This window comes from Pseudophryne corroboree, chromosome 12 (assembly GCF_028390025.1).
Source record: "Pseudophryne corroboree isolate aPseCor3 chromosome 12, aPseCor3.hap2, whole genome shotgun sequence".
Taxonomy (NCBI): Eukaryota; Metazoa; Chordata; class Amphibia; order Anura; family Myobatrachidae; genus Pseudophryne; species Pseudophryne corroboree.
This window is the reverse complement of record NC_086455.1, coordinates 68,028,315-68,042,402: the sequence shown is the minus strand read 5'-3', so window position 1 is coordinate 68,042,402 and position 14,088 is coordinate 68,028,315. Positions and strand designations below refer to the sequence as shown.

General features: G+C 48.1%; 1 protein-coding gene across 5 annotated transcripts in view; it reads right to left on the bottom strand.

The window, feature by feature from the left end:
- SYNE3 (spectrin repeat containing nuclear envelope family member 3) overlaps positions 1–14,088 on the bottom strand; it is a 199,381-nt gene that overhangs the window by 23,181 nt on the left and 162,112 nt on the right. For all 5 annotated transcript variants that reach the window (XM_063947611.1, XM_063947615.1, XM_063947614.1 and 2 more), the window contains 3 exons: positions 2,397–2,501; positions 2,191–2,277; positions 1,700–1,795 (listed from right to left, as the gene is read on the bottom strand). In XM_063947611.1, the coding sequence (XP_063803681.1) occupies positions 1,700–1,795; positions 2,191–2,277; positions 2,397–2,501 (288 nt within the window). The remainder of the gene's footprint in view (positions 1–1,699; positions 1,796–2,190; positions 2,278–2,396; positions 2,502–14,088) is intronic.

Sequence of the window (14,088 nt, the reverse complement as noted above, 5' to 3'; positions counted from 1 at the left end):
AGATAGACAAATCTTACAGTTTCAGCTCCTCTTACCATCCCTTGTATCGATTTCAATGGCTAGCATTTCAGTATGTGCTCTGTACAGCAGGCAATCTTAAATAAACCAAATGACCTAGCGCCGATCAGGGTTTTTTAAATCTCCAGTACTCCCAGTAGCTGTTTCCTAGGGGGTTACTCAAAATGTATTATTGCAATAAAACGGTTTTCAAAACATTATTAGTGCAAACAGTTCAAAAGGAAGCCCCTGATAACTAGTATAGGCGGGGAAACGCGTTAAGGCATTACTCCAAAGGACTATCACACACCTGCTGGATCTCCCACTATACCAAAGGATGGTGATAATATCGCTGCAGTTGGTACTCCAGAGAAGGCTGCAATATAGGCTAGCACCAGCAGCCGGGAGTCTTGCACACCAGCAGCTGGGAGACTTACGCACCACCAGCATTGGAGATTGGATCAAGTGGGAACTGTTATTGCACAGTGATCTATATATCCAGCTTTATGCCTGGCCAGGCTCATAAATCGGACAAGGTATTTATAAACCCCGGTTGTTAACAGTATGAATTCCTAAGAGAGAGCAAGAGTAGACTAAAAACGGTTCTAATAAAATGGTATCAGCCTGATTAATTTAGAGTTTTTCACTAACAGCTTGCAAATCATGGTGACCTGCAATATGAGCTTTCTGCTGCAAGGACTGCTGCTGCTACTACTATTATTACTATAGAAGACTGCTATACTAACATACAGAGTGAACTGTTTGGACTAATAATATTGCTATAGGATACTGTTGTGACAAGTTATACTTTGAGAGACAAACTATTAATCTGTAGAATGCATGAATATATTTAAGCAGACTGGAATATAATCTTGGAATTGTTTATTAGGCCATATTATTGCTGTTTTTAAAAATATTTTTGAATTATTAATTGTTGTCTTAATTGTATACCGGCCAATGCGTGTCTAATGTATTAAAAACTATTTTATTGCAATAATAAATATCCAGCTCCTGAGCACTTTTTCCCTTTATCTTTTTCTGTACAGCAAGGGATAGATAATGCATTATGCCCAGGGGAAAGAAGACTTATTACTGCCCCCTGCCATGGCAGAAGCTGCACATGCATACTGCAGTACCACTCTTGGCCATTATGTGCAGTGTAGACCATTCTTCTCTTACTGAAATTGTCACTCTTACTAAAACCATCACTGCTTGGCTCCCTTTTGTCTATTTGATTAATGTTTCATACACCTACTCCTTCCTCAACAAATGCTCTAGAATTCTGTGAAATCCACATCAAAATCCACCAAGCAATTCTCGAGATTAGCCCGAACAGACAGACAGGGAGACGCCTGTCAGGGACTTTATTTTATATATAGATATATTTGTGGATTATTTTGTGTATGAAACAAACTTTGTGCACTCTGAACCATCAGAAAGCAAAGGTGTCACTTGCTCAAAAGCGCTAATTTTTTTTTTATTTTTTGGTATTTTGGATATGGGAGACTCAACCTGTACTCTGTCTGGGCCAACCGTGAACCCTGCTCTGAGGTCCAGCTAATCTCCTTGTTGAACATTACTACTGGCTGGAGGTTAAAGGTGTAAATCGTAAGAAAAGATAAAGATAAATCTCATTAGTCAGAGCTATTTTCCTATTGGATCACAAAGGTAACCAAGATAAATATATATATATATCAGTAACCTGGATGACAGATCTATTCCTGTTCCCGCTGCAGGACTCTTACTAGGCGGTGTCCATTCGCCGGGGGATCTCATTCCCTGGTCAGTGCTGGTAAACCTGGATAAACACAGAGGCTACAATAACACAGCGTGCTATAATGTGACCACGTTATTAATTAGCCTATGTCAGAAAATAGATCATTAAGGTTTTTTAGCATCAGAACGTTCTTCCTGTCCCAAATTGTGGTGATTTTTATGGTTACTGTCATGAGTAGTGTACTTGTCTTTTACAGCAACCACACCTATAATTTCATATGACTGGTATGTATATTTTACTTATATGTTCCTCAATTGTACAAAAAACGAGAGAAGTTGATAATATGGTATGGCATATCTCAAATGATTAGTGTTATTAATGACTCATTTTACTCTGCTAACATACCATGCAGAGTTGTACAAAAAGGTAAATAACATATGAAACAGAATGACACAATAATATGTGACATAACAGACCTGATGAAGCCAGCAGATTGGTGATTTCCTGCGTCGGGAATGCTGAACGTCCCTGAATCAGTAAGTCTATAGGTAGCATGGTCAGTGCTATTGATACACACAAAGGAGCATTAGAGCATGAAATGTAAATGTTACATAAGCCTAATGCAGTAAGAGTAATACTTCTTCACCTCCTTTATAATTAATAAACAATCATTGCCATTTACCTGCTCGCTTTCCAAGTTTGTCCAAATCCTCGTGCTCGGTTATTATCGTATTTTGTGTTGTCAGTTTGTCTTCTATCAAAGGTTGAATTTCCGTCAGTCTCAGTGCTGGCAAATAAAGGAAACAAGGGATATACAACAAAACACTGGAAGAACCTAGGCCTACATATCCTCCATCCCCCCCCCCCCCCCCTTTAGAGTCATCCTGACTGGCTGCTCCAGCACTCAGACATCGGCAAGAGATGTGCCTCCTGGCTGGTGGATCCAGCAGTGCAAGTAAATATTATCTCTTGTGGGCACTGGTGTGAAAAAAATAAGATTTTACTCACCGGTAAATCTATTTCTCGTAGTCCGTAGTGGATGCTGGGACTCCGTAAGGACCATGGGGAATAGCGGCTCCGCAGGAGACTGGGCACAACTAAAGAAAGCTTTAGGACTACCTGGTGTGCACTGGCTCCTCCCACTATGACCCTCCTCCAGACCTCAGTTAGGATACTGTGCCCGGAAGAGCTGACACAATAAGGAAGGATTTTGAATCCCGGGTAAGACTCATACCAGCCACACCAATCACACCGTATAACTCGTGATACTATACCCAGTTAACAGTATGAAATATAACTGAGCCTCTCAACAGATGGCTCAACAATAACCCTTTAGTTAGGCAATAACTATATACAAGTATTGCAGACAATCCGCACTGGGGATGGGCGCCCAGCATCCACTACGGACTACGAGAAATACATTTACCGGTGAGTAAAATCTTATTTTCTCTGACGTCCTAAGTGGATGCTGGGACTCCGTAAGGACCATGGGGATTATACCAAAGCTCCCAAACGGGCGGGAGAGTGCGGATGACTCTGCAGCACCGAATGAGCAAACTCTAGGTCCTCCTCAGCCAGGGTATCAAACTTGTAGACTCTTGCAAAAGTGTTTGAACCCGACCAAGTAACAGCTCGGCAAATTTGTAAAGCCGAGACCTCTCGGGCAGCCGCCCAAGAAGAGCCCACTTTCCTCGTGGAATGGGCTTTTACAGATTTAGGGTGCGGCAGTCCAGCCTCAGAATGTGCAAGTTGAATCGTGCTACAGATCCAGCGAGCAATAGTCTGCTTAGAAGCAGGAGCACCCAGCTTGTTGGGTGCATACAGGATAAATAGCGAGTCAGTTTTCCTGACTCCAGCCGTCCTGGAAACATATATTTTTCAGGGCCCTGACTACGTCCAGTAACTTGGAATCCTCCAAGTCCCAAGTAGCCGCAGGCACCACAATAGGTTGGTTCACATGAAAAACTGATACCACCTTAGGAAGGAATTGGGAACGAGTCCTCAATTCCGCCCTATCCATATAAAAAATTCAGATAAGGGCTTTTGCATGACAAAGCCGCCAATTCTGATACACGCCTGGCCGACGCCAAGGCCAACAGCATGACCACTTTTCACGTGAGGTATTTTAGCTCCACGGATTTAAGTGGCTCAACCCAATGCGACTTCAGGAAATCCAACACCACGTTGAGATCCCACGGTGCCACTGGAGGCATAAACGGGGGCTGACTATGCAGCACTCCCTTAACAAAAGTCTGAACTTCAGGCAGTGAAGCCAGTTCTATTTTTGGAAGAAAATCGACAGAGCCGAAATCTGGACCTTAATGGAACTCAATTTTAGGCCCATAGTCACCCCTGACTGTAGGAAGTGCAGAAATCGACCTAGCTGAAATTCCGCCGTTGGGGCCTTCCTGGCCTCACAGCACGCAACATATTTCCGCCATATGCGGTGATAATGGTTTGCGTTCACTTCTTTCATAGCTTTAATTAGCGTAGGGATAACGTCCTCCGGAATGCCCTTTTCCTTCAGGATCCGGCGTTCAACCGCCATGCCGTCAAACGCAGCAGCGGTACGTCTTGGAACAGATAGGCCCCCTGCTGCAGCAGGTCCTGTCTGAGCGGCAGAGGCCATGGGTCCTCTGAGATCATTTCTTGGAGTTCTGGGTACCAAGCTCTTCTTGGCCAATCCGGAACAATGAGTATAGTTCTTACTCCGCTCCTTCTTATTATTCTCATTACCCTGGGTATGAGAAGCAGAGAAGGGAACACATACACCAACTGGTACACCCATGGTGTTACCAGAGCGTCCACAGCTATCGCCTGAGGGTCCCTTGACCTGGCGCAATATCTTTTTAGCTTTTTGTTGAGGCGGGACGCCATCATGTCCACCTGTGGCCTTTCCCAATGGTGTACAATCATTTGGAAGACTTCTGGATGAAGTCCACACTCTCCCGGGTGGAGGTTGTCTGCTGAGAAAGTCTGCTTCCCAGTTGTCCACTCTGGGAATGAACACTGCTGACAGTGCTAACACATGATTTTCCGCCCATCGGAGAATCCTTGTGGCTTTTGCCATCCTGCTTCTTATGCCGCCCTGTCGGTTTACATGAGCAACCGCCGTGATGTTGTCTGACTGGATCAGCACCGGCCGGTGTTGAAGCAGGGGTCTAGCCTGACTTAGGGCATTGTAAATGGCCCTTAGTTCCAGAATTTTTATGTGTAGGGAAGTCTCCTGACTTTCCTTGGAAGTTTCTTCCCTGTGTGACTGCCCCCCAGCCTCGAAGGCTGGCATCCGTGGTCACCAGGACCCAGTCCTGTATGCCGAATCTGCGGCCCTCTCGAAGATGAGCACTCTGCAGTCACCACAACAGCGACACCCTGGCCCTTGGAGACAGGGTTATCCGCCGATGCATCTGAAGATGCGACCCGGACCACTTGTCCAACAGATCCCACTGGAAGATCCTTGCATGGAACCTACCCAATGGAATTTCTTCGTAAGAAGTTACCATCTTTCCCAGGACTCGCGTGCATTGATGCACCGACACCTGTATTTGTATTAGGAGGTCTCTGACTAGAGATGACAACTCCTAGGCCTTCTCCTCCGGGAGAAACCCTTTTTTCCTGTTCTGTGTCCAGAACCATACCCAGGAACAGTAGACGCGTCGTAGGAACCAGCTGCGACTTTGGACTATTCAGAATCCAGCCGTGCTGTTGTAGCACTTCCCGAGATAGTGCTACTCCGACGAACAACTGCTCCCCGGACCTCGCCTTTATAAGGAGATCGTCCAAGTACGGGATAAGTATAACTCCCTTTTTTTTGAAGGAGTAACATCATTTCGGCCATTACCTTGGTAAATACCCTCGGTGCCGGGGACAGACCAACGGCAACGTCTGGAATTGGTAATGACAGTCCTGTACCACAATTTTGAGGTACTCCTGGTGAGGAGGGTAAATGGGGACATGCAGGTAAGCATCCTTGATGTCCAGTGATACCATGTAATCCCCTTCGTCCAGGCTTGCAATAACCGCCCTGAGCGATTCCATTTTGAACTTGAACCTTCGTATATAAGTGTTCAAGGATTCCAATTTTGGAATGGGTCTCACCGAACCGTCTGGTTTCGGTACCACAACATTGTGGAATAGTAACCCCGGCCTTGTTGAAGGAGGGGTACCGTGATTATCACCTGCTGGAAGTACAGCTTGTGAATTGCCGCCAGTATTACCTCTCCACGAGGGCAGCAAGCAAGGCTGATTTGAGGTAACGGCGAGGGGGAGTCGCCCCGAAACTCCAGCTTGTATCCCTGTGATACTACTTACAGAACCCAGGGATCCACCTGTGAGCGAGCCCACTGGTCGCTGAAGTTCCCGAGACGCACCCCCACCGCACCTGGCTCCACCTGTGGAGCCCCAGCGTCATGCGGTGGACTCAGAGGAAGCGGGGGAAGATTTTTGAACCTGGGAACTGGCTGTCTGGTGCAGCTTTTTCCTTCTTCCCTTGTCTCTGTGCAGAAAGGAAGCGCCTTTGACCCGCTTGCTTTTCTGAAGCCGAAAGGACTGTACCTGAAAATACGGTGCTTTCTTAGGCTGTGAGGAAACCTGAGGTAAAAATTTTTCTTCCCAGCTGTTGCTGTGGATACGAGGTCCCAGAGACCATCCCCAAACAATTCCTCACCCTTATAAGGCAGAATCTCCATGTGCCTTTTAAAGTCAGCATCACCTGTCCACTGCCGGGTCTCTAATACCCTCCTGGCAGCATGGACATTGCCTTAATTCTGGATGCCAGCCGGCAAATATCCCTCTGTGCATCCTTCATATATAAGACGACGTCTTTAATATGCTCTATGTTAGCAAAATATTATCTCTGTCTAGGGTATTAATATTATCTGACAGGGTATCAGACCACGCTGCAGCAGCACTATTCATGCTGAGGCAATTGCAGGTCTCAGTATAGTACCTGAGTGTGTATATACAGACTTCAGGATAGCCTCCTGCTTTTTATCAGCAGGCTCCTTCAAAGTGGCCGTATCCTAAGACGGCAGTGCCACCTTTTTTTTTTTGACAAACGTGTGAGCGCCTTATCCACCCTAGGGGATATCTCCCAACGTGACCTATCCTCTGGCGGGAAAGGGTACGCCATCAGTAACTTTTTAGAAATTACCAGTTTCTTATCGGGGGAACCCACGCTTCTTTACACACTTCATTCACTCATCTGATGGGGGAACAAAACACTGGCTGCTTTTTCTCCCCAAACATAAAACCCCTTTTATGTAGTACTTGGGTTCATGTCAGAAATGTGTAACACATTTTTCATTGCCGAGATCATGCAACGGATGTTCCTAGTGGATTGTGTATATGTCTCAATCTCGTCGACACTGGAGTCAGACTCCGTGTCGACATCTGTCTCTGCCATCTGAGGTAACGGGCGTTTTTTGAGCCCCTGATGGCCTTTGAGACGCCTGGGCAGGCGCGGGCTGAGAAGCCGGCTGTCCCACAGCTGTTACGTCATCCAGCCTTTTATGTAAGGAGTTGACATTGTCGGTTAATACCTTCCACCTATCCATCCACTCTGATGTCGGCCCCACAGGGGGCGACATCCCATTTATCGGCCTCTGCTCCGCCTCCACGTAACCTTCCTCATCCAACATGTCGACATAGCCGTACCGACACACCGCACACACACAGGGAATGCTCTGACTGAGGACAGGACCCCACAAAGTCCTTTGAGGAGACAGAGAGAGAGTATGCCAGCACACACCAGAGCGCTATATAATGCAGGGATTAACACTATAACTGAGTGATTTTTCCCCCAATAGCTGCTTGTATACACATATTGCGCCTAAATTTAGTGCCCCCCCTCTCTTTTTAACCCTTTGAGCCTGAAAACTACAGGAGAGAGCCTGGGGAGCTGTCTTCCAGCTGCACTGTGAAGAAAAAATGGCGCCAGTGTGCTGAGGGAGATAGCCCCGCCCCTTTTCTCCCGCTTTTTTCATGGATTCTGGCAGGGGTATTTATCACATATATAGCCTCTGGGACTATATATTGTGATTTTTTGCCAGCCAAGGTATTCATATTGCTGCTCAGGGCGCCCCCCCCCCCCAGCGCCCTGCACCCATCAGTGACCGGAGTGTGAGGTGTGCATGAGGAGCAATGGCGCACAGCTGCAGTGCTGTGCGCTACCTTGTTGAAGACCGAAGTCTTCTGCCGCCGATTTCCAGGACCATCTTCATGCTTCTGGCTCTGTAAGGGGGACGGCGGCGCGGCTCCGGGACCGAACGATCGAGGTTGGGTCCTGTGTTCGATCCCTCTGGAGCTAATGGTGTCCAGTAGCCTAAGAAGCCCAAACTATCTCCAGTCAGGTAGGTTCGCTTCTTCTCCCCTTAGTCCCTCGCTGCAGTGAGTCTGTTGCCAGCAGATCTCACTGAAAATAAAAAACCTAAAATATACTTTCTTTCTAGGAGCTCAGGAGAGCCCCTAGTGTGCATCCAGCTCAGCCGGGCACAAGATTCTAACTGAGGTCTGGAGGAGGGTCATAGTGGGAGGAGCCAGTGCACACCAGGTAGTCCTAAAGCTTTCTTTAGTTGTGCCCAGTCTCCTGCGGAGCCGCTATTCCCCATGGTCCTTACGGAGTCCCAGCATCCACTTAGGACGTCAGAGAAATGGGATTTTAATACCTACCAGTAAATCCCTTTCTCGTAGTCCATAAGGGATACTAGGGTTCACTTGGTACGATGGGTATAGATGGGGTCCAAAGGAGCTGGTGCACTTTAAATTTCATCAACTGGGTGTGCTGGCTCCTCCCCTCTATGCCCCCTCCCACAGCCAGTATAGGCAAAACTGTGCGCGAAAGAGAAAGAGGACATACTTGAGAGAAGGACATAAGAACAACGAGTGGTGAGATCCATACACCAGCACACCAATAACATAAAATGACCAGCAACGGCTGGTAACAAACAGCAACAGCTGAAGAGGTAAACTTTTACAAGAAAAACCTGCAGACAAGTCAATGCACTGAGTCCGGCGCCCAGTATCCCTTATGGACTACGAGAAAGGGATTTTCCGATAGGTATTAAAACCCCGTTTTCTCCAACATCAATAGGGGATACTGGGGTTCACTTCGTACGATGGGGATGTCCCAAAGCTTCCAGAACTGGCGGGAATGTGCGGAGACGTTTGCAGCACCGCCTGCCCAAACTGTGTATCCTCTTTGGCCAGGGTATCAAACTTGTAGAACTTCACAAAGGTGTTCTTCCCTGACCAGGTAGCAGCTCGACATAGTTGCAAGGCCGAGACTCCACGGGCAGCCACCCAGGAAGACCCCACTGATCTGGTAGAGTGGGCCTTCAGAGACTTAGGAACAGGTAAGGCTGCCGACACATAGGCTTGTTGGATAGTCAACTTCAGCCAATGAGCAATGGACTGCTTTGAAGCAGGCCAACCCTTTTTCTGCGCATCATAGAGCACGAATAAGGAATCCGTCTTTCGTATTCGAGCCGTCCTTTTGACATAAATCTTCAAGGCTTGCACAGCATCCAATGACTCAGAAAAAGCAGAAATGCCAGCACTAGACAGGACAACAATTGGTTGGTTCAGATGGAACCCAGAGACAACCTTCGGCAGGGACTGCTGCCTAGTCCTGAGCTCTGCTCTGTCCTCGTAAAAGATCAAGTATGGCCCCCAATTCTGAGACACACCTAGCAGAAGCCAGAGCCAGTAACATCACTGTATTCCACATGAGGTACTTGTCTTCTACCGTCATCAGAGGTTCAAACCAGGAGGACTGTAGAAATTCCAACACCACATTCAAATCCCAAGGTGCTGTGGGCGGCACAAACGGGGGTTGTATGTGAAGTACCCCTTGCAAAAAGGTCTAAACTTCTGGCAACATTGCCAACTTCTGCTGAAAAAAAATTGAGAGAGCTGAGATCTGGACCTTAATGGAACCCAGACGTAAGCCCTTATCCACACCCGCCTGCAGGAAACATAAGACGTCCCAATTGGAATTCTGCGGGTATGTGCGTTTCTCGCACCAAGAAACATATCTTCTCCAGATACGATTATAGTGTTTTGACGTCACAGGTTTTCTGGCCTGAACCATGGTTGCAATAACCTTCTTGGAAAGGCCCTTGTTAGCTAGGATTTTCCTCTCAACTTCCAAACCGTCAAACAAAGTCGCCAAAAGTCCGGGTAGATGAATGGTCCTTGTTGCAAAAGATCTTTTCTCATTGGCAGAGGCCAAGGGTCTTCGACGGACATGTCCAGAAGATTCGCGTACCACGCCCTCCGAGGCCAATCCGGGGCAATGAGAATTGCCTGGACTCCCTGATTCGATTGAGCACCCTCGGGAGCAATGGAAACGGAGGAAACAGGTAGACCAGCCGGTAAGGCCAAGGAGACGTCAGTGCATCTATTGCCCTCGCCTGAGGGTCCCTGGTTCTTGAGCAATACCAGCAAAGCTTCTTGTTGAGTCGAGACGCCATCATGTCTATCTGTGGACAGCCCCACAGGTCAATGATCTGTTGAAACACTTGTTGGTGGAGACCCCACTCTCCCGGGTGGAGATCGTGATGACTCAGGAAGTCCACTTCCCAGTTGTCCATCCCCAGAATGAAGATTGCGGACATTGCTCCTGCATTTCTTTCTCCACAGAGGAGTATATTTGACACCTCTTGCATGCAGGCTCTGCTTTTTGTCCCGCCTTGTCGATTTATGTAAGCCATCGCAGTGGCGTTGTCCGACTGCACTTTGATCACCTGATCCCTGAGCAGAGGAGAGGCCCGAAGCAGAGCATTGTAGATCGCCCGAAGTTCCAGAACGTTGATTGGAAGAAGGGCTTCGTGGGCTGACCATCTGCCCTGGAACTGAGCCCCTTGGGTGACAGCTCCCCATCCTCTCAGACTCGCATCTGTCGTGAGGTGGATCCAATCCTGAATCCCGAAACTGCGATCTTCCAGCAGGTTTGAGGACTGTAGCCACCACAGGAGGGAGATCGTGGCCTGAGGGGACAGCCGTATTATCCAGTGCATCTGAAGATGGATCTAGACAACTTGTTCAGGAGATTCAACTGAAATGTTCTGGCATGGAACCTTCCGTATTGGATGGCCTCGTATGAGGCTACCATCTTTCCCAATAATTTTATGTAAAGATGGATGGATATCCGAGTAGGCTGTAGCACCAGTTGGACCATCTCCTGGAGTGTCCTTGCTTTTTCCTCTGGGAGGAACACTTTCTGAGCCACAGTATCCAGAAACATTCCCAGGAACAGGAGCCGCCGAGTGGGCTCCAGGTGGGACTTGTGTAGATTGAGGATCCACCCATGTCGTGACAGAAGTTGAATAGTGCGGTCTATATTGAGCAATAGAAGCTCCCTGGATCTCGTCTTTATCAAGAGATCGACAATATTGACCCCCTGGACTCGAAGCTGGAACATCATTTCCGCCATTACCTTCGTGAAGACCCTCGGAGCCGTGGACAGGCCGAAGGGTAGCGCCTGGAACTGGTAGTGATCGTTCAGCAGGGCAAACTGCAGGTAAGCCTGATGAGGCGGCCAAATCGGGATATGGAGATTAGCGTCCTTTATATCCTGCGAGACCATGAACTCCCGTTCTTCCAGACTCGCAATCACTGCTCGCAAGGATTCCATCTTGAACTTGAAAACCTTTAGGTAAGGGTTCAAGGATTTTAGATTTAAAATGGACCTTACCGAACCGTCCAGTTTCGGTACCACAAACAGGTTGGAGTAGTAACCCTGTTGTTGTAGTGGCACTGGAACAATGACTTGGGACTGGACCAACTTTAGGATGGCCTGTTGTAGCGTAATTTGTGTATCCTCCAAAACTGGTAAGATTGATTTGAAAAATTGTTGGGGAGGAGCGCTGTCGAACTCCAGCTTGTAGCCCTGAAAAATGAGGTCCCTTACCCAGATATCCAGGCAGGAGCCTTCCCAGTTGCGGCTGAAGTGATGCAGTCGAGATTCCCTCGGGGTGGGGAGGCACCGTCATGCTGAGACCTTAGTGGAAGCTGAACTGGTGCTATGTTCCTGAGAACCTGAGGTGGCTGGTTTTCTTGTCTTACCTCTGGTGCATCTCGCTGCATTGGAGGCACCTCTGGCTCTTGCTCTAAACCTAGTAGTCCGAAAGGACTGGGTAGACGGCCCCGGGTAGGAAAGCCTAGACGGCGGGCCCCAGAGGGGAGAAATGTGGATTTTCCTGCAGTAACCTTAGAAATCCACGTATCCAACTCAACCCCCGAATAGGCACTTCCCTGAGGAAGGTAGAGACTCCACACTGCGCTTGGAATCTGCGTCCGCTATCCACTGACGCAGCCACAAAGCTCGGCGCGCTGATACTGCCAAGGCAAACCAAGCTAACGAGCTTGAAAATCAGCAAAAGCTGAAACATTACTTAACAAAATAACAAAAGCAGTACTCAACCAAGAACAAAGTTGAACTGAACCAGATAACTACTGCAGGATCACGAAGCGCTGGGCGGGCGCCCAGCATCCTCTACGGACTACGAGAAAAGGATTTACCGGTAGGTAATTAGAATCCTATTTTCTCTTACGTCCTAGAGGATGCTGGGGTCCACATTAGTACCATGGGGATGTACCAAGGCTCTCAGAACGGGAGGGAGAGCGCGGAGGCTCCTGCAGAACTGACTGACCAAACCTTAGGTCCTCAGAGGCCAAAGTATCGAACTGGTAGAACTTAGCAAATGTGTTCGACCCTGACCAAGTAGCCACTAGGCAAAGCTGTAAAGCCAAGACACCCCGGGCAGCTGTCCAGGAAGAACCCACCTTACGAGTAGAGTGGGCCTTAACAGATCTTGGACATGGCAATCCTGCCGTAGAATATGCATGATGGATAGTGAACCTAATCCAGCGAGAAATCGTCTGCTTAGAAGCAGGACACCCAATTTTCTTGGGATCATACAGGACTAACAAAGAGTCCGATTTTCTGTGACGAGCAGTCCTCTTCAGATAGATCTTCAAAGCCCTCACCACGTCCAAGGACTTTGATGGAATTGAGGAGTCAGTAGCCACTGGCATCACAATAAGTTGGTTGATATGAAAAGCTGACACAACCTTTGGAAGGAACTGCTGACGCGTCCTGAGCTCAGCTCTATCTTCATGGAAGATTAAATAGGGGCTTTTACAGGATAAAGCCCCCAACTCCAACACACGTCGAGCACAAGCTAAGGCCAACAAAGTGACAGCCTTCCACGTGAGAAACTTGACCTCAACCTCTGGCAGAGTCTCAAACCAATCCGATTGCAGGAACTGCAACACCACGTTAAGATCCCAGGGTGCCGTCGGCGCCACAAAGGGAGGCTGGATGTGCAGAACCTCTTTCAAAAAGGTCTGAACCTCAGGGAGGGCAGCCAATTGTTTCTGGAAAAAAATAGATAAGGCCGAAATCTGGACCTTTATGGATCCCAAACGCAGACCCATATCCACACCTGCTTGGAGGAAGAAGAGAAACCGTCCAAGTTGAAACTCCACCGTAGGAAATTTCTTGGATTCACACCAAGACACATATTTTTTCCAAATGCGATGGTCATGTTTAGACGTTACCCCTTTCCTAGCCTGTATCAGGGTAGGAATAACCTTGCTCGGAATACACTTACGGGCTAAGATCTGGTGTTCAACCGCCATGCTGTCAAACGTTGCCGCGGAAAGTCCTGATAAGCGAACGGCCCCTGTTGCAGAAGGTCCTTGCAAAGAGGAAGAGGCCACGGTTCTTCCAGCAGTAGATCCAGAAGATCCACGTACCAAGCTTGCCTTGGCCAGTCCGGAGCAATGAGAATTGCCCGAACCCATGTTCTCTTTATGAGCTTTAGGATTCTTGGAATGAGTGGAAGTGGAGGGAACACATACACTGACTGGAACACCCATGGAGTTACCAGGGCATCTACCGCCACTGCTTGACCTGGAACAGTACCTCCGGAGTTTCCTGTTGAGACGTGAGGCCATCATGTCTATTTGAGGCATGCCCCAACGACTGGTCACGTCTGTGAACACCTCCGGATGATGGCCCCATTCTACTGGATGGAAATCGTGTCTGCTGAGGAAGTCCGCTTCCCAGTTGTCCACTCCTGGAAGGAAGATAGCTGACAACGCCAATACGTGCCTTTCTGCCCAGAGGAGGATTCTTGTCACCTCTGACATTACAGCCCTGCTCTTTGTTTCTCCCTGTCGGTTTATGTAGGCCACCGCCGTCACATTATCCGACTGTACTTGAATGGCCCGATCTTGTAGAAGACGAGACGCTTGGATAAGACCGTTGTACACGGCTCTTAGTTCCAGTATGTTTATTGGAAGAATTGCTTCCTGAATTGACCATCTTCCTTGGAAGGTTTCCCCTTGGGTGACCGCTCCCCAACCTC